This window comes from Mercurialis annua, linkage group LG1-X (assembly GCF_937616625.2).
Source record: "Mercurialis annua linkage group LG1-X, ddMerAnnu1.2, whole genome shotgun sequence".
Taxonomy (NCBI): Eukaryota; Viridiplantae; Streptophyta; class Magnoliopsida; order Malpighiales; family Euphorbiaceae; genus Mercurialis; species Mercurialis annua.
This window is the reverse complement of record NC_065570.1, coordinates 68,433,484-68,457,552: the sequence shown is the minus strand read 5'-3', so window position 1 is coordinate 68,457,552 and position 24,069 is coordinate 68,433,484. Positions and strand designations below refer to the sequence as shown.

The 24,069-nt window shown below is 31.4% G+C and overlaps 4 protein-coding genes across 6 annotated transcripts; 3 read left to right on the top strand and 1 right to left on the bottom strand.

The window, feature by feature from the left end:
- The first annotated feature begins 3,340 nt into the window (after positions 1-3,340).
- Positions 3,341-8,634, top strand: LOC126666291 (transcription factor bHLH80). 2 transcript variants are annotated; one of them, XR_007637893.2, is made up of 6 exons: positions 3,341-3,933; positions 4,024-4,176; positions 4,279-4,344; positions 5,543-5,710; positions 7,883-7,951; positions 8,155-8,217. XR_007637893.2 is itself a non-coding variant. In XM_050359339.2 (6 exons), the coding sequence occupies exons 1-5, from the start codon at positions 3,463-3,465 to the stop codon at positions 8,200-8,202; spliced, it is 807 nt and encodes a 268-aa protein (XP_050215296.1). In that variant the 5' UTR covers positions 3,344-3,462; the 3' UTR covers positions 8,203-8,212; positions 8,318-8,634. The 2 variants fall into 2 exon arrangements, 1 of the variants encoding a protein (XP_050215296.1); XM_050359339.2 differs by lacking the exon at positions 5,543-5,710 and adding an exon at positions 8,318-8,634 and having other exon boundaries at positions 3,344-3,933; positions 8,155-8,212.
- A 6,117-nt stretch (positions 8,635-14,751) lies between these two features.
- LOC126675299 (uncharacterized) lies at positions 14,752-16,381 on the bottom strand. Its single transcript, XM_050369922.2, has 3 exons — positions 16,349-16,381; positions 15,560-16,210; positions 14,752-15,208 (listed from the first exon to the last, which is right to left on the bottom strand). Exons 1-3 carry the CDS (start codon positions 16,379-16,381, stop codon positions 15,053-15,055), a joined length of 840 nt encoding a protein of 279 aa, XP_050225879.1. The 3' UTR covers positions 14,752-15,052.
- A 4,477-nt stretch (positions 16,382-20,858) lies between these two features.
- LOC126665380 (L10-interacting MYB domain-containing protein-like) lies at positions 20,859-22,614 on the top strand. Of its 2 annotated transcripts, XM_050358161.2 has the most exons (3): positions 20,859-21,118; positions 21,418-21,749; positions 21,834-22,614. In XM_050358161.2, the coding sequence occupies exons 2-3, from the start codon at positions 21,426-21,428 to the stop codon at positions 22,548-22,550; spliced, it is 1,041 nt and encodes a 346-aa protein (XP_050214118.1). In that variant the 5' UTR covers positions 20,859-21,118; positions 21,418-21,425; the 3' UTR covers positions 22,551-22,614. The 2 variants fall into 2 exon arrangements, with proteins under 2 accessions (XP_050214118.1, XP_050214117.1); XM_050358160.2 differs by lacking the exon at positions 20,859-21,118 and having other exon boundaries at positions 21,380-21,749.
- Positions 22,615-23,391: 777 nt separating this feature from the next.
- On the top strand, positions 23,392-24,024 carry LOC126675291 (4-O-methyl-glucuronoyl methylesterase 1-like). Its single transcript, XM_050369909.1, has one exon. It carries the CDS (start codon positions 23,392-23,394, stop codon positions 24,022-24,024), a length of 633 nt encoding a protein of 210 aa, XP_050225866.1.
- Positions 24,025-24,069: the final 45 nt, after the last annotated feature.

The following is a 24,069-nucleotide window of genomic DNA, read 5'->3' as shown; positions in this document are numbered from 1 at the left end:
CGTTAACAATTAGCGGCTTTTGTTAATTCCATTAATGACTTAGTACTCACTAAAAAAACGATTGATATTTCACTTTTCAACTCCGTTAACAATTTAGTAAACCTCATTTTCAATTCGGTTAATTATTCGGTATAAAAAATTAACAAAAGCCTTTAATTGTTTGCCTAATTAAAAATAGGAGGCATTAAATAAGATTTTAAAACAAAAATATTAAGATTTGAAATATATATATATATATATATATATATATATATATATATAATTTGCTCTATTATTTATGCAATACATGCTGATATTTTTCAATAATAGTAGTATGTTTTTGTGCTTGTCATATATTCATGGGTCTCTCAATAAAGATAAAAAAATTGTACATAAATTATTTAATATACAAGAAAATCCAGTTAATATATAGTCAATAAATTGTAGTGAAAATTCACCATCATGTGATAGTATTAAATAAATTTAACTAAAATATTTTGATAAATTGTATTTAATTAATAGTAATCGCTAAATAAAAATGAATTCTTTTCTATTTTATACAACATCTAAAATGATTTTTTTATCTTTTTGAATCACAAAATAATATTTAATTATCAAGTTTTATGCCTTTCCTAAATTATTCATGAGAATTTTTATCCATCCAAATATTATACGTATAATGGCTTAATCCATCCTCAAATCCCTGTACTTTTTACTTTTTATTTACTTGATCCCTGATTTACTTTACTTCTTTAATTAGTCCTTATATTTTTTATTTTTTGTGTACTTGGTCGGTCCCTCTACAATCAAATTTCACAATGATTTGATCCTTATAAAGTAGATTAGGGACGTAGTAAACAAAAAATGAAACTTTTAAAAGATCTAAGTAAATAACAAATTTATTAAAAAAAGTTAGACGAAAACAGAAGTGTAGGAACGAAGTAAACAAAAAATGAAACTCTTAAGAGAACTAAGTAAATAGTAAATTTATAAAGAAATTAGACAAAAATAAAAGTATAAGGACGAAGTAAATAAAAAAAGAAAATTACAGGAAACTAAAAAAGTAAGATAGACCAAAGATCATGTAAACAAGTGAAAAATGCGAGGAGCTGATAATTTCTTATGTCATGTATAATACATATATATGAGAATTTTTTTTAAAAAAAATATAAATGTGGAATAAGCAAAAAAATATATGAAAACTTATATTTTACAAATTTACCAAAATAAATTATATTTTACAAAAATACAACAAACACCAATAAATTATATCAACATGTCATATCAGAGTGTTCGTTAGAAATACAATCAGATACATGTCAGGCTGCTATATCTGTAATATATTTCAAAAAAGTTCTGATGTATTTTCCAAAAAAAAAATAGAGTTTCGAGAGTTACTATATTTTTAAAATATACATATATTACATTCATCTCCATCGTCACATCGATGAATAATTTTTTATACATGATATAATATATAAAAAGATGAATCATTAGCAATATCATCTTTTCATTGCCATTATTGATGGAAAAACAAAATATACAGTCTAAGTGAAATTTGTACATATTTGAAAATATATAAAATAAGATAAATATTTATACAATATTTTTCTATATAAATAATCGTATTTTAAAAACAGTTCAGATAAAATTTGAAAATATTTTAGTTACAGCCTAAAAACATGTCAGATACATCTCTCGTAAATCTTAAAAATATCTCTCATACATTTCAAAAATAGCTCACACATTTTCCAAGAAAAAGTTGCATTTGAACTCTAAAATATAACATACATAATACACAAATTGATACATGATAATACATACAAGATACACAAATAACACGTCTCTTAAACTGTATCAATACATATTAGATTTCAGATAGATATATAAAGAATGAATATTATATATAAATTTAAGAGCAAATTAGTGGAGATCTTTAAGATTTACCATAATTGACAATTTGATATTTTTAATTTCAAATGCCTGGTCTTTCAGTTTTAATTCTGTTAATTTAGAGACTCTTATGTTTATTTGGGGACCAAATCATTTAACGGAATTGAAACTGAAATACCAAATTGTTTAAAAGTTAGGTACCAAATTGTTTAATAAAATTAAAAGTGAAGGAGCAAATCGTTCCTGAAATTAAAAGTGGAATACCAAATTGATTGAAAGTAAGTGTCGAAATTAACGAAGGGCCTAATAGCTAACGGAATTGAAACTGAGAGACCATTAAATAGATTTTTAAAATAAGAGGTATCAAACTGTTAATTATGATATATTTAAGGGACTTCCGCTAATTTGCTCCAATTTACAAATAAAAAACACATAAAATTGACATGGAAAATATTAAAATATAAAAATGCATTTAATAAAGGCTTAAATGCACCAAAAATTACCGACTTTCGCGTGTTTTTGATATTTTACATAATCTTTTAATTTTGGCAAAAAAAATATATGAACTTTCAAATTTTTGCAATTAAGAGCACGTGTGTGTTTCCGTTGAAAAATAGTGCAATTTTACATCCAAAACGGCGCCGTTTTAATCTAAAACGATGTCGTTTTACATCCAAAATAGAGTCCGTATCTTTAATTGCAGAATTTTAAAAGTTCATGTACTTTTTTATCGAACTCAAACTAAAATAAAGATAATTAGTATTAATAGTATGATTTTTGGGTGATTGAGAAATAGACTTTTGACGTATGCAAACCATACACTTTCATGCCAGCAAATTTGTGTAACGTGGCATGACTAATGACGAGCTCCCTCAGTTGTAACAAGTTAGAAAAAGTGAAATTGATTTTGTTAGGGATGAATTAATTAAAAAGGGTATAATATAGGCCCCAATATGAATTTAGCCGAGATTCAATAAGCTGGTCCTGTCGTTTAGCAGTCTTTTTACTAACTTTTATGTGTTCCTTTGTGGATGGGTGCATCGGTGGTCGCCTCTCCTTGAATTTGCCACAAAAAGCCAACCATTTGTAAAGGTACAACCCCCCAAATGGAAACCCCCCTCCTTTCACCACTCTCTCTTTACCACGCGCTTCATTATTCTCCATTACCACCCCACTCTTATCCTCTTCCATTGGTCCGTGAGCAACACGCTCCAGACACTACCTTCTGACTTTTGAAGGTTTTAACTGCCAAGTATACAGTAAACAAATCTAGAAAACGGTGACGTTGCGTCTCTATAAGGCTTACACGAGCCACTTCACCTTTACAGCACCCTTGTTTTTATCTCTAATGATGTGGACCTTATCCTCACTCGCTCATCCACCGTTCATTAAAATCAATCATACGGAGCTTCTAGTTTTATCTATATCCAACGGTTTATATTTGGACATGATTAAAACCTTTCATTGCAGTCGTTTTTTGTTAAGTTGCAACACAAAGAACAAACAAAAAAAGGAAAGATTCTGTTTTTGTTTATGTTGGTGTTCTAAATTGCAACAAAAAGCTCCTGAAAGTAGTTGAGACTATTGCAAATGCAACCTACATCGTCCGGAAGCGGCGGCGGCGGTGGTGAAGTGAACCGAGTTGGGTTGGCTAGGTTCAGGTCAGCACCGCCAACATGGTTAGAAACACTACTTGAAGAAGAAGAAGCAGTAATAGAAGAAGAAGAGGACCCATTAAAGCCAAACCAAACGTTAACACAATTATTAGAAGCAAATACTAGAAATTTTCTGCCTTTTGTGGTTTCTGGTTCTGCGGTGGAACCGGGTGGTACTAGCAGTAGTAATGATTTGTATGATTTGGGTGGTGCGGGTGCTGGTTTACAAAGGCAAAATAGTTCACCAGCTGATTTTCTAGGGAGTTCAGGGATTGGAAATGATGGGTATTTTTCTACTAGCTTTGGAATTGCACCAAATTATGAATATAGCTCACCAAATATGGAAATTGCTTCTCCTTCTGGTAAAATGGCTTTAGATGTTCACTTGCAGCACTCTTCTCTCTTGGTAAGCATATATATAGACTGCAATTTTTAATTGTCTGATCACTGAGTAAAATGTTAGGTTTTATTTGTTTGTGATTGATGGTTTCTGTAGAAAGCAGAGCAAATTTGTCAAGTTCCTATTAGCGGCGTAGGGATGTCTAGTTTGATGGAAATGGAAATGGAGAAGCTTTTGCAGGATTCCGTTCCGTGTCGGATTCGCGCCAAGCGAGGTTGTGCCACGCATCCTAGGAGTATTGCAGAGAGGGTAAGTAATTGTGTTGAATCATATTGCTTATATGAAATTATACGGCTAATGTGTTTATTGTTAGTCCTAAATGGATTTTTAACTGTCCTTTCTTTTATTTAGGTTCGAAGAACTCGAATTAGTGACCGAATAAGGAAGCTTCAGGAACTGGTTCCTAACATGGATAAGGTAACAAAACTATTCTTGAAAATTTTATCAGGTCGAGATTAGGTGGTTCTTATAATTAAGTAGTACAGATATGTGTATTATTCAGAGATTGCATACTGCAAGATCAAATTCTTTTAGTTTATATATATATATATATATATATATATATATATATATATATATATATATATATATATATATATATATATATATATATATATATATATATATATCATTTTATGTGAGAATTTATAGCACTAATATAATAAATTAGTGACATTAAACTGTGTTTCTGCTAATTACTCTGTTTGGATTCATGCCTACTTAGGGTAGTAAACCGCATCTGAAGTTATCAAACTTTACACTTATGCTAATTGTCACTAGAAAAGTTATAGCTGTTTTTGTTTTGGGATCAAATTTAATTTGTAGTTTGCTTAATTTCAGTGACAGAGTCACCTCTACTATTTGGCCTTGAAAGGTTTAACCATTTCACCCCTTCCTCAGTTGAAACCATGTCAATTTTTTGTTGGTCATCACCTGAATCAAGTTAATTGAAACAAAATTAAAATTTGAAGATGTCGATGATTGCTTCAATTTATAATCCATGCCTATTATCTGTATTTCTGTAGGGCCTTAAATTGATCTGTGGATGAAATAATGGCATTCTAATGCACGTATGTAGACGTAGTTTAGAAAATGATTTGGAGTTGAATAATGTTTTGGCATACTATTAGGAGATTCTCTCTATGCACCTTATTTTAAGTTGTCAAGTTACTTTTTTGCTAAAATTTCACTTATCTCCCCTTCAATTTGCAGCAGATTTTTTGTGATTAGACCCTAATGTGTGTTGTGTGAAGTCATAGTAGCAAGCCGTACTAACCAAATTACAGCTTGTGGAAAATGTTTCTAAATTTCATGGCAACCAAATCAAGAAGTTCCATTGAAAGTATTCACAGTCTACTAAATTTCTACCGAAGTCTAGTAATGTAATTTTTGAGGTAGTGATTATTACAACCCTATGTTTTCCATCCCTCCCAAATGATTTCTCTTCAGAACTATATATTTTACTTCCTCTACCATTCAAATCGTTATGTTTGCATTGTAGGAAACTTTGGCCCTTTCTGAATAGATTTCTTATTCTTGTCTTCATATATAAAATTGTAGTTCTGCAAGACATTCGGATTTTAGCAATCATTCAAACCAATTTGTTTTATGCTAGGTACAAAGTCTCTCAGTCTCCAATGTGACAATGCCTTTGTGATAGGGGTGATAGCGACAAAATAAATGTCACGCAAGAAACTTCCACATAATCCATAAATTGGGAATAACTGTATGCTCAGTTTTGAACTAAGTCAATGTGAACAAGTTGATGGGGATTCTTACTAAGGTAACATATGAACTGGTAGCTAGTTTTATCAAATTTTAGATTAGCTATTATTAAGTGGAAAGAAGATAATTAAAAAGTTACTCATGTGTCAGTCTTATGAGCCTCTTGTTTGGGGTGCGTGTATCGATGAGAGGGAAAGCGGGAGATGAGAGAATTAGTAGTTATATTTTCTTGAGGGTATGAAGCACATTATGATAATATGTTAGCTTGTAGATGCATGTATTTATGTTGCACTCACTTTGATATATAGATTGCCTATTGATGCTAAGATTTCATTGTTTATACAAAAAATGTTTAAAATTAAACTATTTAAGACATTAAATTTTAGTTACTGTAGGTATGATTCTATGGTCAGTTGAGTATGCATTTGGAATAGCAGGTATAGAGGTTAATATTGCTTCTAGAGCATGACCAATTTGTTAGAGAGGTGGCACCTCATAAGCGACATCTGGTTTTTGCTCAATTGCTGACATTTTAGCCTACCTTCCAACCATTTTAGTTTGCCAATTCATCCGGATCTTATTATGCATATTAGGGGTGTAAATGAACCGAGCCGAGCCGAGCTTTGGAGTGTTCATGTTCGGCTCGTTTAGCGAACAAGGTGTTCATGTTCGGTTCATGTTCAGTCGAGCTTTGAACAGAGTGTTCATGTTCGGTTCGTTTAAATTTTATAGTGTTCATGTTCGGTTCGTGTTCAGCTCGTGTTCGTTCGTTTAGCCGCTAAACGAACAAGTTCGCGAACGAGCTCACGAACGAGCTCGATAAGTACTAAACGAGCTCGTTCACGAATAAACTCACGAACGAACTCGATAAGTACTAAACGAGCTCGTTCGTGACCCCGCTCGTTTAGCGGATAAACGAACGAACACGAACTTTTAAACGAACAAACACTAAAATAAGCTGAATAAATTAAAAACAATCTAATCGAAGTCGTTCGCGAATATGAGTTGAATAAATTAGAAACATATTATACAAATTAATCTAAATATGAATTAGTTCGCGAACACCTAATCGTATTTCTAAACGAACTTGTTCGTGAACTATATACGAGCTCGTTCACGAACTCTTAATCGAGCTCGTAACGAGCTTGTTCATGAACTCTTATTCGAGCTTTTCGCGAACACAAACGAGCCGAACACCACTGTGTTCATGTTCGGCTCGTTTATATTAACGAACATAAAATCAAGTTCGAGCTCGGTTCGTTTAGAATACGAACGAACATGAACCGAGCTCTTATCGAGCCGAACACCGAGCTACTCGTGAACGGCTCGGTTCATTTACACCCCTATGCATATGCCTTCTGACATTTCTTTTCCCTGCTATTGCATACAATTTATATCATTTATGAAGAATAGGATTGATGTGATAACTCATTCTATGAAATTTGGAGTCAATTGCAGTTACGTATAAATTTCCCGTGGGCACTTAGACTTACCTGAATAGAACCGAAGTTTCTCTGAATGGCATTTGTTACATGTGTCTTTATCAATACAACACCATCAACATTTTTTCCTTTCCAACATAGGACAAATCATATCATTCTCAACTTCTTCCATGCTCTTAGATTGAAAAAACTGGTAGCAAAAAAATGATCATAACTTAAGTTCGAGCAAAAATTTCCATGAATATCATTTTACTCGTCTTTAATTCTAATAATACTATTCTTTATGAAACCACAAAATCAATCATTCTTTATGATTACTTTGAAGAACCTTCATATTTTCGTAATTTAAATTTGTCATTTGTGGAGTGAATATCAGTGTGTCACATGCGCGGATAGGAGGTCAAATTTTCATGATAGATTAGCATATGTGGTTATATCATATGCCTCATAAGGCTTCTTTTCTGGCCTATGTTCTTTTATTATGGCACAACCTCACAATTTGGAATGGCTAGCCCACATATTATCAGCCTTAATTATAAACACACCCAATCTTACTATACGTTACTGTATATCAAAGTTGTGCACACTACAGTTGTGATTCAAGATAGATGCTGATTTTTGTTTAGTGATAAATAGATACAACATGTTAATGCCAATGTCCATAATGAATTCATGGAGTTTGATTTAAACCCAGTTTTGTCTTCTAATCACGTGTTACTTGCAAACCCTCTTTATTAAGCTATATTCCTACGAGTTTGATTTGGGATTATCATGTATGTTGCGTGCAGCAAACGAACACTGCAGATATGTTAGATGAGGCAGTGGAGTATGTGAAGTTTCTTCAAAAGAAAATTCAGGTATTTGCTATGCTGAGCTTGTGTAGATTCTTCATTTTATTGTAAGGTGCTGATGGGGCAATCAACTATTAGAATCTCAATTCTTTTTATGAAACGTCGCAAGATTCTTTTTCATTTTCTTTAATGTTAACACGGGAAATGAAGTGTAAGTGAACTAATTACATGCAAAACTTCCAACTGTTGAAACATATTAAATATGACAGGAACTCACGGAACAACAGAGGAAATGCACATGCTTGACCAGACAATAAATGGAAGAAGGTAATGCATACATACTGTTTCCGACAATTATCAAGTTTATTAAATTTTCTACTGTTTTGAATTCTAAAGAACTGTCATGTTAATATTAGATTTCCCGTCTTTCAGATCATAGTTTCTGCGACATGTAGATGAAAGCCTGTCGAAAGAGTTACATATATCTTGAGTTCACGTCGGCATACCTCATCAACTTGGAAAAATTCCTCCCTGAAGTTGACTTGGTATGGCTGTAGCTGTAACATATTGTATACTATAATATATTCTTCAAGGTAGTAGTATTACTATAGATTATGTATTCATTTTGTTTCATCGTTAAGTTATATATATTACAAATCTGTATTCTGTTAAAAAAACTCTATTTATATATCAGGAAAGCAGACGCTATTTTTGTCAATAATAGTTATTTGGTCAATGATTCAAACAAATATTTTCCAGCTTAGAAATGCTCATGATGCTCACTCTTTCATTTATATCGCAATTTTCTCACAACAGAATGAAAATCTCAGGTGCAAAAATCCACAATCTAGTCAATGGTTTATTGCTCAATAGACGGCAAATTTTATTTCCTCTGTTGTCTCGGCATATATGTTCAGTTTAGACTTTATTGTATGGCATGCGTTTGATATATTTATACCGTCAAAGAAACCAGATGGTTCATCATGGCTAGCTAATTTTTTAAAAGGAATTTTTTTTCATTCGCGATTAAGATAGTGCTTTATCTGGTAGATGAATGTAAGTCAATTGGTCCAAGCGACCCGGCCTGAGCACTTGAGCAGTGCTGGGTCAATAATGTCTGGTCTGATGGTTTCTCAAATGACGAAAACTGTCTCTTTGGCTGTCATTCCAACCATCTATGCAACTAACTGATTCAAGAGACTAGCTGCAGCCCCGCGAGAGTCTCTTACATATCTGCCACGCTGAGTTGCGTCGAAGATGAGTACGCAAGGAGCAGATCGTCGTGCTTTGTCAATATTTGGTACACTTTACCTTCGCTTTGTCCAAACGACATAGTAAGTAGCTCAGGAAAGAATTACCGAGTTTGCCCGACAAGGAACATCTGACCACAGCCAGGAGGTCCATAAAACGGAACACCTCTAGAATGCGACATTCCAAATTTCTCCAACTTCTCAGGATGTTCCACGGGAAACTAAACAGTTTCTTCAAGTTCTGCAGTTCTGCTTTAATATCCTCAAGCCCCCAATATCTTTCTGTGAGACATTAGGAACCTCGACGACTGTTAGGCTCATACGTCACAGCCATTGAATTTAATACCGCAGAAGCTGCGACGCTATTTATCTCTCCACTTCACCATTAGTCTTTTTTTTTTCTCGATCAATAGAGTTTATCTGAGCGTTCCTTTCAGCCATGTTCGACATAATGTGAGGGCCATTAATCTTAAAGAAGAATGCACCAGCCATAGCTCTCGCAAGACTCGGGCTGTCCGAGCAAGATACCTTTTTGAGGCTTCACGCCGACCGATCAGAAAGTTGGGGGTCATTTCCTTCCTAATTATGCCAGCCCCATTTAATCTCTCCTTATTTTGCGCTTGATTGGCTCATTTGAGCACAGAAATTCAGCCTGTCGCAACAACAGAATATTCTCCAGGTTCTGTCTCAAGGCGGAACGAGGGGGGGTCGAGAAGGGCCGGGCGACCCTCTTCGTCGGCGAGGTGTGAAGGACCAGTGCACAAATCCTCTGCCGTCAACCCTCTAATTTGCAACCTCTTCGGTAAATAGTTATGCCTCCATCGTTGGTGCTGCAACTTTTAAAGTAGGGTTTGGAACTTTGTTAATATGCTATGGGCTTATGCTTCATATTTTAGGGCCCATTTTACTTTTATCCTTCAATGTGTTATAAGCTGTGGGCCAAATGTCGTAAAAATGTCAAACCTTTCATAAAAATTTCACAAAAGTCCTGACCTTTTAATTTTGTCGATTTTGGCCAAAAACATATTATTTGGTTTCAATTGTGGCCAACTCTCAATTTGATTTCAACTTTACCTATGTGACGCCTACGTGGCATGCACATATATTGAAATATCAGGACTTTTGTGAAATCAAATCTATTTTTGGCCAAAATCGACAAAATTGAAAGGTCATGACTTTTGTAAAACTTTTGTGAAAGGTTTGGCCTTTTTATAACATTTGGCCTGACCTGTGTACTAACATTTTGGATTCAATTTTTATTGGTTACTTCTAATTGAGTGTTACAACTTTTTCAAAGAAAAAATTTAGTTTTCATTAATATATTTAATTAAAAATTTACATAAGAATGAAAGTAAATTTTTTATAATAATTTAGTTATTTATTTTTATTATTTAATTAATATTTAATAAATTAAATCATTTTATTAATTGATATGTAATATAATAAAGGCTAAACCTATTTTAAAGTCCCTGGACTAAACGTTTTTAGTTCATTACTCAACTTTTATTTGATTTTCTCAAATCCCTAAACTTTTATATTTTTTATTTTATAAGGTCCCTCAACTTTTATTTGGCTTTCTCAGATCCCTAAATTTTTATTTTTTGGTTCCTTAGGTCCTTAAATTTTTGTTTTTTACTTCATTAAATCCTTAAATGGATCTCCCTTTAATGACCCAATGAACCAAAAAACAAAAGTTTAGGGATCTGAGGAAGCCAAATAGAAGTTGAGGGATCTGATGAACCATAAAATGAAAGTTTAGGAATTTGAGGAAGCCAAATAGAAGTTGAGAGATCTGATCAACTAAAAATATATAGTTTAGGGAACTCAAAATGGGTTTAGCCTATAATAAATTGATCCATGGGTAATTTTTTTTCCAAAATAGATGATAGATTGTTTAACTTAAAAATATGTAAAATAGCCAATAATATTCACTTACCCTTTAAAATTATGAAAAAAAATCAAAAAAAAGATGTCCTATTAAAAAAAATCCCGACCCCCTAAATGATAAGTTCTGGTTCCGCCCCTGGACTCTCAATCATCTTAATTCAACACTCCGCATACCGCCTCTGACCAATAAAATGTTGCCTTTTCTCACCGGCCGGTAGGAGTCCAGTCCATAAATTATGGTTTCAGATAGACATCAAAAGATTCCTATCAGCACCTTCTAATGGTGTCTTCAATCAAAAAGATGTGAACTTTTGTACCGTACTTTACAGTAGGACAATGATTAGCTCTGTCGATATTGTTTCATCAGAAACAACCACCTAAATTGTATCTTAGAGTTTCTAATGGTGGGTGTAGACGGCAGAGATGATGGCAGTGACGGTGGGTTTCGACGGCAGAATTGGTGGTGGCTGAAATAAAAAGGTTTCTTCTAGAATTCTTTTAGGGGTATTTCAGGTCTTTTGGATTTTTAAAGTTCTATGATAATGTGTCAGATGAGGTGGAGCTAATTTGTATTTTATTTAATTTTTTAATTTTTTAAATGCCACGTCAGCATGTGTTAATGGCGTGAATAAAATAATAGACGGAATGAGTTTGCTGGCTTCTAAACAGAAACTCGAGAGGTTTCCACGCTACAATTGATATTTAAGAATGTTAGTGATGAAAAAATCGAAAATCAGGGACGATAGATAAATTTAAGCTTTCATGCGCTAATGCAGGATTTTTTTCCAGTAAATAAAATGTTAAACATGAATCTTTACTAGATAACAATAAATTTTTTCTAAAATTGACCGTAAAATATATATATTCATGCAGCTTTTTTAAAAAAAAAATATAATGAGAGAAAAGGCTTTATGATATCGATATGCTAATGCAGTGATACTCATATAATAAATAGACGTTGATTTCTACAGATAATTTTTTTTTTGCAAAAAAATCGTGTTTTCATCATAAAATTATTTTTATGCAGATTTTTATATCTGGAACTGAAAAAATTCAAAAGTAATTAATTTACATTTGAAAGTTAAAATAAATTATAATAATCACCATGAGTTAAGAAAAAATCGCTTATAATTAATAAAAAAACGGCAGAGCGATGAAGGAATGACGAAAAAGAAGAGAATAAAAATGAAAAATAAAAAAAATAGAGAAGAAGAGACAAAATGGAGAGAGAGAGAGAGAGAGAGAGAGTAAAAAAATATGTTTATATTAAAAAAATAATATAGTTATAATATAAACATGTCTTCGAGTAAAAAATAAAACTATTAAAAGGATAAAGTATTTTTCAACTTTTTCTTTATTGAGGTACATATTTTCTTTTTAAAAGTATTTATCCTGATTTTTTCTTATAATAAAGGGAATATCCAACCTAGATTTGATCATAAAAAATTCATAAACATATCCAATCAAATCTTAAAAATTCTAGCATGAGTTTTCCATCTTTTTATAATTTTCTCCCTTTTCTGTCTTTTTTTTAACATCTGATAATATAGATTTGTAAAATTTTCATGAACTGGATTTAGATAAAAAAATTCCTATTGTAAGTGTAATATATATGTAAGACAAAACAAGCAAACAAAAGTACAATTATTTTGTTTTTTTAATTAAATAGGGTCGGATTCCTTCACGTTCACTTAAACATGAGAGATTATATTTAGTTATTCGTTTGCAAATAAAAAGTATAGAATAAAACAATCTAAATTAGTTAAAATTAATTACCCTTCATTTATAATGACTAATGCAGAAGATGACTGAACATAAGAGGATCTTTATCCAAACACATTCAGCTTATAGTTACGAAAATAGACAAATAAAGGTACTCATAACATATTGGCTACGTAGAGATTATTGTAAAGATGAGGTTTTTTTCAGTGAAATTAGACAAAAATAATATTCAATGTACAATGTTTTGGATTTAATATAGATTTAATTAAGAAAAATTAAACTAGCACATGAAAACATAGAACTATACGAGATCGGGTTAAGACTGAACATTTTTTTAAAAAATAAATGTTTAAATCCGGACCAAGTGAAGCAAACCGGACATAATCGGTCCATTGAAGAGCTCTAACCACCTCATGCACTAGATGAAAATGTCTTACCCTTGCAAAAAAAAAAAAAAAATGAAGACAAGAGACCCCATTTATGTGAGCCTAAAAAGAAATAGTAAGTTGTGGGTTAGCTCTTTAAAACTGGTAAAAGGTGTTTAATAATGTGTTTTTGTGAAGCCATCAATTATACAAACATCTTAATGAAATTTGGCAACAAAACATATTCTACACCATTATATTGTTTGAATGCTGCTTTATTTTGACCAAACATCAATTAACATTCAAATTCCTCAAATGGGTCAAATTTGCACTAATGCTGTCAACCAAATTCGAAGGAGTGTGAAAGAAGTCAAGAACTACTTTGCCTCCTTATTTACATTTCTAGTTAATGACAACGTAATAGCCAGCTTGTAAGAAAATGACACGATTATGCTGCCCATGGACAACTTTCTTAGGAAAGGACTGTTTAGAATAAAAAGATGCATTTTCCAGCAATTTTAGTGATTTAATCTTTTTTTTTTGTTATTTAAAAGTAAATATACTTTTATCTAATCTTATGCTAAATTTTGCTTTAAATATATAAGAGTTGGAGTAATAAAACATTTTTAAAGAGTTATAGATTGTACTGTTAAAACTCAAATTTGATTTATACCAGCTCGTTCTACAAATTTAGAAGACCGAAATTACCCTGTATGTTTAATTTATGAGTCAATAACATGAAGCAGCCGGTGAAAAGATAATAAATCCTTGATCACTGATTTTTTGCAGTGACCAGTGAGAGTCAGAAGTTGGGTGGCCTAGTGATAGGGAATGGCCCTCTCTACTCTCGTTATGTGAAGAATCCTGCAACTCTGGTCCCAATTACAGTTTGTCACATTTCATAATCAACTAGTAATTAACTAATTTTCATCTTTATGGTTGGCCAATGGGAGATCCAACGTAGTTAAATAGCCATTTAACATCTAAATATTAACACCTTTAGTCGTTTTTCATGAACTTCATTTAACAACTACAAAGAGATAGTATTAGACAGACACACAGCTCAGAGTTTTCCACTTCATTCCTTGAATGCATAGTTCTTACTTCTATGTTACTAAACAATGTATGGTAATAAGCATCAAATTAACCTTCAAAGAAGATAAATTAGAAAAATAAACAAGTACTATTAAACTGAAGTTACTAAATGTATAGTATAGCCTAATGATGTATTATTCAGACATGATCCCTCGGTCGCATTAGAATAAAAGGAACGGTCTTGTAAATCTTGATATGTGAAAAATACTTTATTAGATGCTCTATTTTAATTTCTCATGGAGACCGGGCGTGCTTAGAAATAGTTATTCTTATGTAAATAAGAAATGCATAGATTCTCAAAAGGAGAGGAGCTATCCAAATCTCAGGCGTTAATGAGCACATTGGACAATGCTTCCAATAGCCTCTCCATTTAATGAAAAACAATATACTTAGAATTTCAAAAGGAAATAGCTCCATTAGCATTGAAGTTAAGTTATCTCCAACACTTTGAGGTCTTGAATTAAGATCTCATTGGGTAATCAATTACAAAGTTAAGTATGAAGAAGAAAAATACAACGACACTAGCAATGTGAACAACTCAACGACATAGCCAGAAAATATTATCAAGTACTAGGGAGAAATTAAGAATCATAACTTTTTTTAGAAAGAAGTTTACATCTCCGGTCAACTCCGACCAGGACGGGTGCACGGGTCCGCTTGTGAGTAGCTCCGCCACTGGAGCTAGCCAATGAGGCATAAATTACTTGAGCAAGAGATAAAAAGTAGAAAGTTTCCACATAAATTACTGCTTTCCCTAGGCAAAATCAATATACAAAGGTGCGAAAAGAGGAAGAATTGCTTTAAGCTTTTAGCTACACTAAACTACATATACTACAAACTTATAAAATTCAATCAGCTTTTTGTACTGTAGTTTTGAACAAGAGAACATACAACTTTTGATCCATTGAGAAATACAGAAACCCTCCTACTGAATGTGTCACAAATGATCCAAAACTTGTCCCTACTATGCAATGCCATGCTGGCCCATATACCCCATCAAATTCCTGAGAAAAATTACACAAAATCATTTACGGAACACCAAACACCGAAACGGAAATGCTGAAACGAGAAACGCTGAAACGAGAAATGATACACAATAAAAATGTTCATGGCCAAACTATATTTTCTATATTCATAAAAATAATAGAATTTAAATGATTAACTATAGAGGTTTCTAATTTTGACAAGCTTTAAGGATATGAAAATATCGAAATGTAAAACTCGACAAGTTTCCGTGCTATATAGTTTTGAGTAGTAGAAAATCAACATATAAACATTAATAATACCATCAATAGCAGTAAAAAAAACTCAACAAATAAATATTAAAAGTATGAATGAAGAGAGTAATTAATTACCTTCTTAAGTGTGAGCGCAAGTGTCTTAGAGGTGAATTTTTCAAGACTATCATGAGTCTTTCTAGCAAAATCAACAGCATGGATCTGCATAAAGGGTGGCATATCAACAGACACAATTTTAGCACCATTATTGGCCAAAAAATCACCTAATTCAACTTGAGAACCACCAAAAGACCGCCGTCTACCGCCGGATACCGTCATCCTCTTAATATCAAGACCTTCAATTAGATCCTTCATCACTTCCTTATCATTACAATTAATATCCTTCTTCTTCTCCAAATCTTGATTATCACCAGACGACAGCTTCTTGATCTTGTCTTTACAAGTTCTCCGTTCATTTCTTTTCAACTGCTTGGATTTGTTGATTGAATCAAAATCCGCTGAAAGAGTTGTAGCTTTAGCTTGCAAGTGGGTGTCTACATAACCTTCCGGCGGCGGATGATAAATTTTGTTAGGTTTTTGATGAAGTGGGTTTAGTTTAGATAAAGGATTTGACATGTAGAAGGGTTTAGAAGGAACTGGATGATGTGGGTTTTTGTTAGTATTGGTAGGTTTTGTGTTGTTGCTGAGAGTGGGATCCATGGAAGAAGATGGATTAGGATTAGATGAAGGAGGAGATGGTGGTGAGTTAGTAGTCTTCTTCAAACGATGCTAACATGCGCCTGTAGGTTGTGCTGTGTGCCATGTGTTGTTTATTTGCATATGGGGATAAAGAAATGAGTTTAAATATATGAAATGTAGAAAAAAATTTAAATATAACAGCAATGGAGTACAACAGCAATGGAGTACAACAGCAATGGAGGAATTGTTGATTTCAGACATCGTCGTCAAGAATGCTGGAATAGTTTTAGTTGATATTTATAACCTAATTTTTTGATTTTTGAAAATTAGATTTTAATTAGATGGCCCATTCGGTGGCTAAAAAGCCCTTATAAACGACTGCTTTGCAGTTCTCATCATTTTATTTTGGAATGACTTACTCATTAGTATTAAGAAGTTATTTTCTATTTGTATATATATATATATCTTTCTTCTTTTAATGAAGTTCAATCTTTGACAAAAAAAAGAGAAACGATTCAATATTATTTTTAAAAATTTAAAATAAGAAAAATTCTAGTTGATTGAAGTTGCTGGGAAAATTACTTATTTTTTATAAGTTTAGAGGCTGAAATAACTTTTTATTCCGTATTAATGTGAATAATTATTACTCTATCCGTCACACAAAGATAAATAAAATAGAGTTTGTATAATAATTAAAAATAGAAGTTAAAGTAATTATTTTTTATTGCCTTCCAATAATATTCTCAACTTAATTAGTATATAAATATTTTAAATTTTATTAATTTATATTATGAAAAAATTAAATTCTTTTGGAATTGTAATAAAATGTGATAAAATTTAATTTTTTTATTATTTTTTATATTGGATAAGTGATGATTTATAGAATATAATAAAAATTGTTGAAATTAATAAAGAATAAAATTAGTATCTCAAGTAATTAATATAGTAATTTTGTGTATATTTTGAGATAATCAATATAAAAATTGTGTCTATATTTATGGGACGGATGAAATAATTTAATGGGGTCTTATTTTTATGTGAATTTTTTTTTTTTTTTTTTTTAGAGATATTTGATGTTAAGTTTTTGGGTTGAGTAAATGTGGGGGAGTTATGGGAGGGGGTAGGGTTTGATTGGATGCGTGGTTAGATTAGATCTGTTGTTGTCTTTTACTAACATGCGCTTGAACTGGGAGGTGAGGAGGCTGGGAAGGTTGTTGATTGTTTGTTGACCGTTGACTAAGATCTAGGCAGGAACGGAATTCTTTTTAAATTTAATCCACACGGGACTCATTGCATAATTATCCCACCCAAAAACAAAATGACAGTTTTCTATTTTGAAATAGATATATTATTTTAATTTAAATAGTAAATTTAAAATTTTAGTCTTACTTTTTGTTGATTTTAATCATTTATCTTAAATTTTTTAATCATCATAAATTAAAATTATTATTTTATTCAATATAAAATTAATAATTTAATTTAATTTTTTAAAACCTAGTTTTAATTTAAAAAAAAGAATTGATATTTTTAAAATAAATAATTACTAATATTTTACATATCTATATAATTAAACTACTGGTATAATGAAAAATGGATAAAAGATCACTTTATCCTCACAATTTATGTCAATTAAAAAAATTTAAAGTAGAAAAATCATATCACTTATACCCTGAATTTGTAAACCGGGTCAAACAATCTTTTTTGCTGACGTGACACCTAAATTAAAAAGAGAGTATCATAAAATTCATAATTTACTCTAATTTATTATAATTAAATATTAATTAATCATAATTAAATACAAATTAATCGTAATTAAACCCTAATTAAAACAAAATAAATTCATTTGTATTTCAGACTGCTCCTCCTCATCTCGGACGAGGAGCAACGAGGAGCAGATCTGCTCCTCGTTGCTCCTATGAAAAACGAGGAGTTGCTGCTCCGAGGAGGAGGAGCTTGTCCTCGCTGAAAACGAACAAAATTAAAAGATATTGACTTTTTTTGTAAAAAATTAAAAGATATTGATTTTTTTTGTAAAAATACAATAAAGTCCTTTATAATTTTAATTAATAATAATTTGATATATAAATTTTTAAAATTAAAATGATTAAATTATTTTTTTAATGATTATTTGTTAAAAAAAAGTTAAGAAATATTTATAATCATTTTAAACCTTTTACCATTAAAAACCACTTTGCCAAAAAAACCACCTTCAGAAACTGGAAAGTGTGCCTCACTGTCGGAGGGGTGAGTGGAGAGGAGGAGTTTTAACCAAATTTACGCAAATTTAAAATATAAATTGATCAAAGTTTTCAGTTTTGAATTTTTTTAATACTTTGATGCAAGTTCAGGGGATAAGTTATCCTTTGTTCAACGAAAAATTAATAAGAATATGATTAACTTAGTTTTTATATAATTTAGTTTGTCTATTTTTAGAGAACAAAATAAATATTTTTTTTTTCTATTTTTAAACATTAAAAAAGGTTGTGAAAGAAAATGAATTCGTAAATGAATAATATATTACAAATGCCTTATGATATATTATTTTAGTTTAAATAGTTATTTTTTATTTTGGTTCATGAAATTATTATTTCATAATTTTACGAAATTAGCAATCTTTTAAAAGAATAAAAAGAAGCTATTTCATTCTATATTCAATAACTATTTTAATATGTTATTACTATTGTTGTCAAATACGAACCAGACCGACCGATTCACCTAGAAATATCGGGAACTGATCAGGTCACCGGTTTGAATTGCCCTAATAACCCTTATATATCAAAAAACCGATGTTTTTTTATCAAACTGGCTAGATAACCATTGATTTTCAACGGCTAAATCGGTAAACCCAAATTGTACCCGGCCGGTTCGACCAAATAATCAAAGTGCTATATACATGTTTAATAGAAAAACAATAGTGCCAAGGCCTGGGGTCTGATCCCAGCTATGGAAATGGAATACAACATGTAACATCACTAAACTAACAACTTGTATATGTTTAGATTTTATTTGTGTTACTTATATTTAAAACTAGTTGGTTTTCTCTTTTTTTTTTACATTTTTTATTACATACAATTATATAAATAATTATTAGATGTATTATTATTTTTATCTCTGGTTGAATCCCGATTTAACTTCGGTTGAACCTCTAACCTTTCATCCTCTGTTCTTACCGGTACAATGGCCGAGTCGGTTTTGACAACATTGATTATACATTACATAAACCAAATATTGACCTATGTTGTATATTATGTCAAAATATTTCATTCCTCCGCACCGGCGGATCTTCTTGAGGATATTAATGGCCCTTCCAGTAACACCGTTCAAAACTACTAGATAGTAGTTTGATCTCCTCAAAAAATAGAAAATAAAATTAGTAAATACGAATTTCGTCCTCTTAAAAATTGTCTGTATTCATAATTTTTTTTAATTTTTTTTAATGTTTAAAAATAATGCTATATAATTCATCTATTTTAACTCATTTTTTTGTATCACCTGACGTGTCAATTAAATAGTGGATGTCATGAATTCTGTTTTTTGAGATATACACTTTTAGAAGGTAATTGGACGAATGAAACATTATATAAAGAGAGTTATCACAAGTGAGGTAAATAAGTGGATTATAAAATATTTTTCAATGTTTAAGCTATAATTTTTTTAAAATTTAATTTTATGTATATTTATAAATTTAAAAAGACTAATTTATGTTTACGCTAATGTAAACTTTATAAAAAAAAAACGAGCCATATAGCTCAATTTTCTCGAGTGATAACTCATGTAAGTTTGGGACTATGGTTAGGGTCAATTTGGAGTAATAATTCTCCTCGTTTCTTTTTTTTTTTTTCATTCTCCTCGTTTGCAAAACTAATTTGCTTTGTAACAGGTGCTCTAAATAGATTTAACTAGGTGCCCGTTTGGTTGAGCTGTTGGATGCAGCTGTTGGCTGTTGCTTTTCGAAAAGCTGCAATTACCTGTTTGGTGAGGAATTAGAAACAGCTGCTGTTAGCTGTTTGAGATGTCCAACAGCTGCTTTTCAAAAAGCACTATTTTGTAGCTTTTTCTCAGCTGTTTCCTTTTTAAATTTTGTTTGACAATATTATCCTCATCCTATATAAAAGAGAATACCTAAACAAATTGGCTTCTTAAATTTTTCAATCGCTCATCTATAAAATTTATGTGTTCTATCAACAGAACTCAATTAAGAAACCAAGACAGAAGAATTATTAATTTACTCCTGTAAGTTATTTATTGATTGTTTTTGTCAATTCTTTTAATGTTTAATCAATTTATGTTAATTGCTCACAGTTAGGTATAATATTTAGGTTAGATTCTGGCAAATAAATTTTATCAACAAATTATAACTCTTGGATTTCTTTATTTGATTGCAATATTGTTAATTCATATGAATAGTTGTGGCTGGGTATACTCTTCATGCTGTTATTACTCCAGCATCCAAACTTTTGATTACTAATATGGGAAAATTAGTATTATATTTTACGAATTCAATTTCACGTCAACTTTTAGCTTCTTATCAGCTAAATTGGTTTGCGTATTTTTTGTTTATTTTTAAACTTCGAATAATAATATTTTTCTGTGAAAAGAGAATTGGCAATATTTTGAACATTAGGAAATCTTATATTTTTGCTGTTATATAAATTTTTAACAAGAATATCTTTTTTGTTATCAGATTTTCTATTATATATCTTATTAAAATATTTTAAACAATTTAATATCTATTAATTTGAAAATATCTTCACAACAAAAAGATATTTCTGTGGGAAGAGATTTGGTGAATTTACTAACAGAAAATACACGTATATTGTTGTGTAATTTTTTATATTTTACTTGAAAGTTACGTAGCCCATATCTTGCTAACAACTTCTACCTTTCTCTTGTGATTTTCTTCAAAAAATTAAAATATATAGGACGGATAAAAGTTACCCAGCCAATGTTCATCTTTTAAGCCAACTTACAACATTGCAAAGCTGAGCTGTGCTGCAGGTTTGTTTTTTTTTTCTTTTTGTTCTTTTTACAAATTCCATACGTGCTCTTAGACATATCAAGTCTAATTAGTTAGACATAATGTGCCAATATAAAATATATAAGTGCATACAAATTGAATTACCTTTTCATATAAGTCTTCTACTGTATATATTATGATAGTGCAGAATTATCTTAAGTTCTATTATCTGCTTATATAAACTCGTGGTATAACATAACATGCATTTTTTTCTAGAATTACGGATAGAATTATTCATTGGGTTCATTATATTAATTATTACAATTAATTTTTATGATAGATTTAAGTATGTCTCGGAAGCATAAGAATAGCGGAAGAGTCATTTGGACAAATGAACAATTTACTTCATTTGTTGATATTTGTGTTAGAGGAACTAATATTGGTCAGAGGAGTGGAGGTGGATGGGGTGACAAAGGATGGATTTGGGTAGAAAATGAGATGAAACTAATTGGTTTAATATTTACAAAAGAGCAATTAAAGCATAAATGGGATTGGATGAAAGAACAGTGGAAAATTTGGAAAGATCTGAAAGGGAAATCAACTGGATTAGGGTGGAATCCTATTACTGGCACAATCGTTGCGTCTAATGAATGGTGGGATGAAAAAATTCAAGTAAGTTTTAATTAAATCTACATAATTTTTTAGTTATATAAATGGGTTAATAATAAATTATTAATTTATTTTTTTGTGTTTTAGGAAAACCCCAGTTTTGCTAAATTCCGTGAAAAAGGAATCGGTAAAGAGCTTTATGAAAAATATGAAATTATCTTTTTAAGTACTGTGGCTACTGGAGATTATGCATATGCTCCATCTTCCGGAGTTTTACCTAGTGACCTTGAAGAAATTACGCATGATGATGTGCTTTCTACACAGCAAAGTGGTCATACAGAAAATACTTTTAATGATTACCTAAACGACATGACTAGTGGAGGGTTAAACAACGAGTCATCATTTACCGATCTTCTTTTCGGAACAGTAAATTTGGAAAATATTGGAAGTAATGCTAGTCAACCGAGTAGTAAAAAGCAAAAGAGGACAAATTCTCAAACTAGTGAGGAAAAAGATAGGAAAAAAACGAATAAAGGAAAGAAGATGTCGGGTACTGAACAAGTAACCAATATAGTTAGAGAATTAAATGAGGGTATGCAAGAAAGTATGAAAAATAAAACTACTGCTTTATGTGGAGTTTTAGGAGATCGCCCAGGATGTTCCATTGAAGAAGTTATGAATGACGTTCTTCGTTTACCACAAATGCAAGAGGCTAGCGATATTCATTTTTTTAGTACTTTATTGTTGGACCAGAAATCGAAAAGAGAGATGTATAGTACTCTAAAAGACGCTGAAACAAAATGGAAATGGCTTGACTATCATCACTCTCTGTGGGTGAAAGGCTTATGGAAACCGAATAACTAGATTTTTTATCTAGTTAGCTTTTAGATTTAATAGTTTAGTAGTTATTTTTAGAAATAGTTTAGTAGTTTGATTTGTGTTTAAATTTTTTTCAGATGTTTCCTAATTATAGTTGAATATTTTATTTTATTTTTCAGCCACCAGCTATCAGCCAGCAGCTACCAGCCACCAGCTACCAGCCACCAGCTACCAGCTGCATCAAACAGCTGAAACAAACAGAGCCTAGGACAAAAGCAATTATATCCTCTCCAAAAATGTATTGATAAAAAAATTATTGTAATTTTTATATAATTAATTTTATAAAAATTGCTCTTTAATTAGTATATAAATCTTTCATATTTTCTTTTTTAAAATTAAACTCTACTTTAATGAATTTATATTTCAATATTAAAATTAGCTTTCTATTTAGCTTTATATTTTTTTACTGAAATGAATTTTCTTTTATTGTTATTTAACATTTATAATATTCATAAAAAACATTTATAAAATAAATCTTATTAAGACAATTATTATAAGTTGACTTGTCTCCCTTTCCACTTATAGATATATTATAGATGGATACATGCATGCAATATGCCAATTTCAACTACCAATTATTTATCATGATAATTTGGCTTCATGAATTAAATTTATCCTAACAGTTGAATTTTAATAGCAGTAGTAGAAATAATTAGCTATAAAAATTCAAACAGAACAGAATGGGGAATCAGATAACAGATAGTTAGCGTATATCTAAGCTAATCTCCATCACAATACTGTCCTAATTTTTAACTATGACTACTTGCCAAAAATCAGAACAGCGTTAAAAGCAAACGAAAGAGAAAAACAAAAGTTCATAATTTCAATGGCAAACCGCCGTGCTGCTTCAGTTTCAATCTTGTCGGTTTTCTTATGCACAGCATTCTGTGCTGCTGAAGCATTTCCATGGGCGTCATGTGATTGTGGAACTTGTCCTTCCGGCTGCCGACCGGAGAAACGCTATTACGGCGGCGAATATTCAAGATCTTGCCGATGCACTTGCAACTGTAACCCTTCTTCTTCATCTTTTTCTTTTCCACCAAACTACTTTAAACCTTCTTTTCCTTATTATAGTTTTCCACGTCCATGGCAGTCTTATTACACAACTCCAAACAACCCTACGCCAATACCCACACCACCAGCATTGCAGCAACCCACTAACCCAACTATTAGCCTGCCGCCACCAAAATCACCGCAGCCACCGTCTTTCTGGTATCCAAGGCAACCCCAGCCGCCGCCGAGCAATAACGATGAGAATTTTGGGGGGAGTGATGTGTTTGGCTGCGCCAATATTGCGGTACCTTTTGGAAGGTGTATGACCGAAATTGGAAGCTTTTATAGTGGGTCGAGGAGTGTGAATGAAGAGTGTTGTGCTACTTTTCTTATGTTTTCTAAATCTTGTGCTGGGGGAGATTACGCTCTTCCTCCTGGAGTTTTGCAATATTGTGGAGCTCATTGAGTTTTATTTTTAGGGTTTTTTGTTTTTGTTTGAACAATTGTTCTA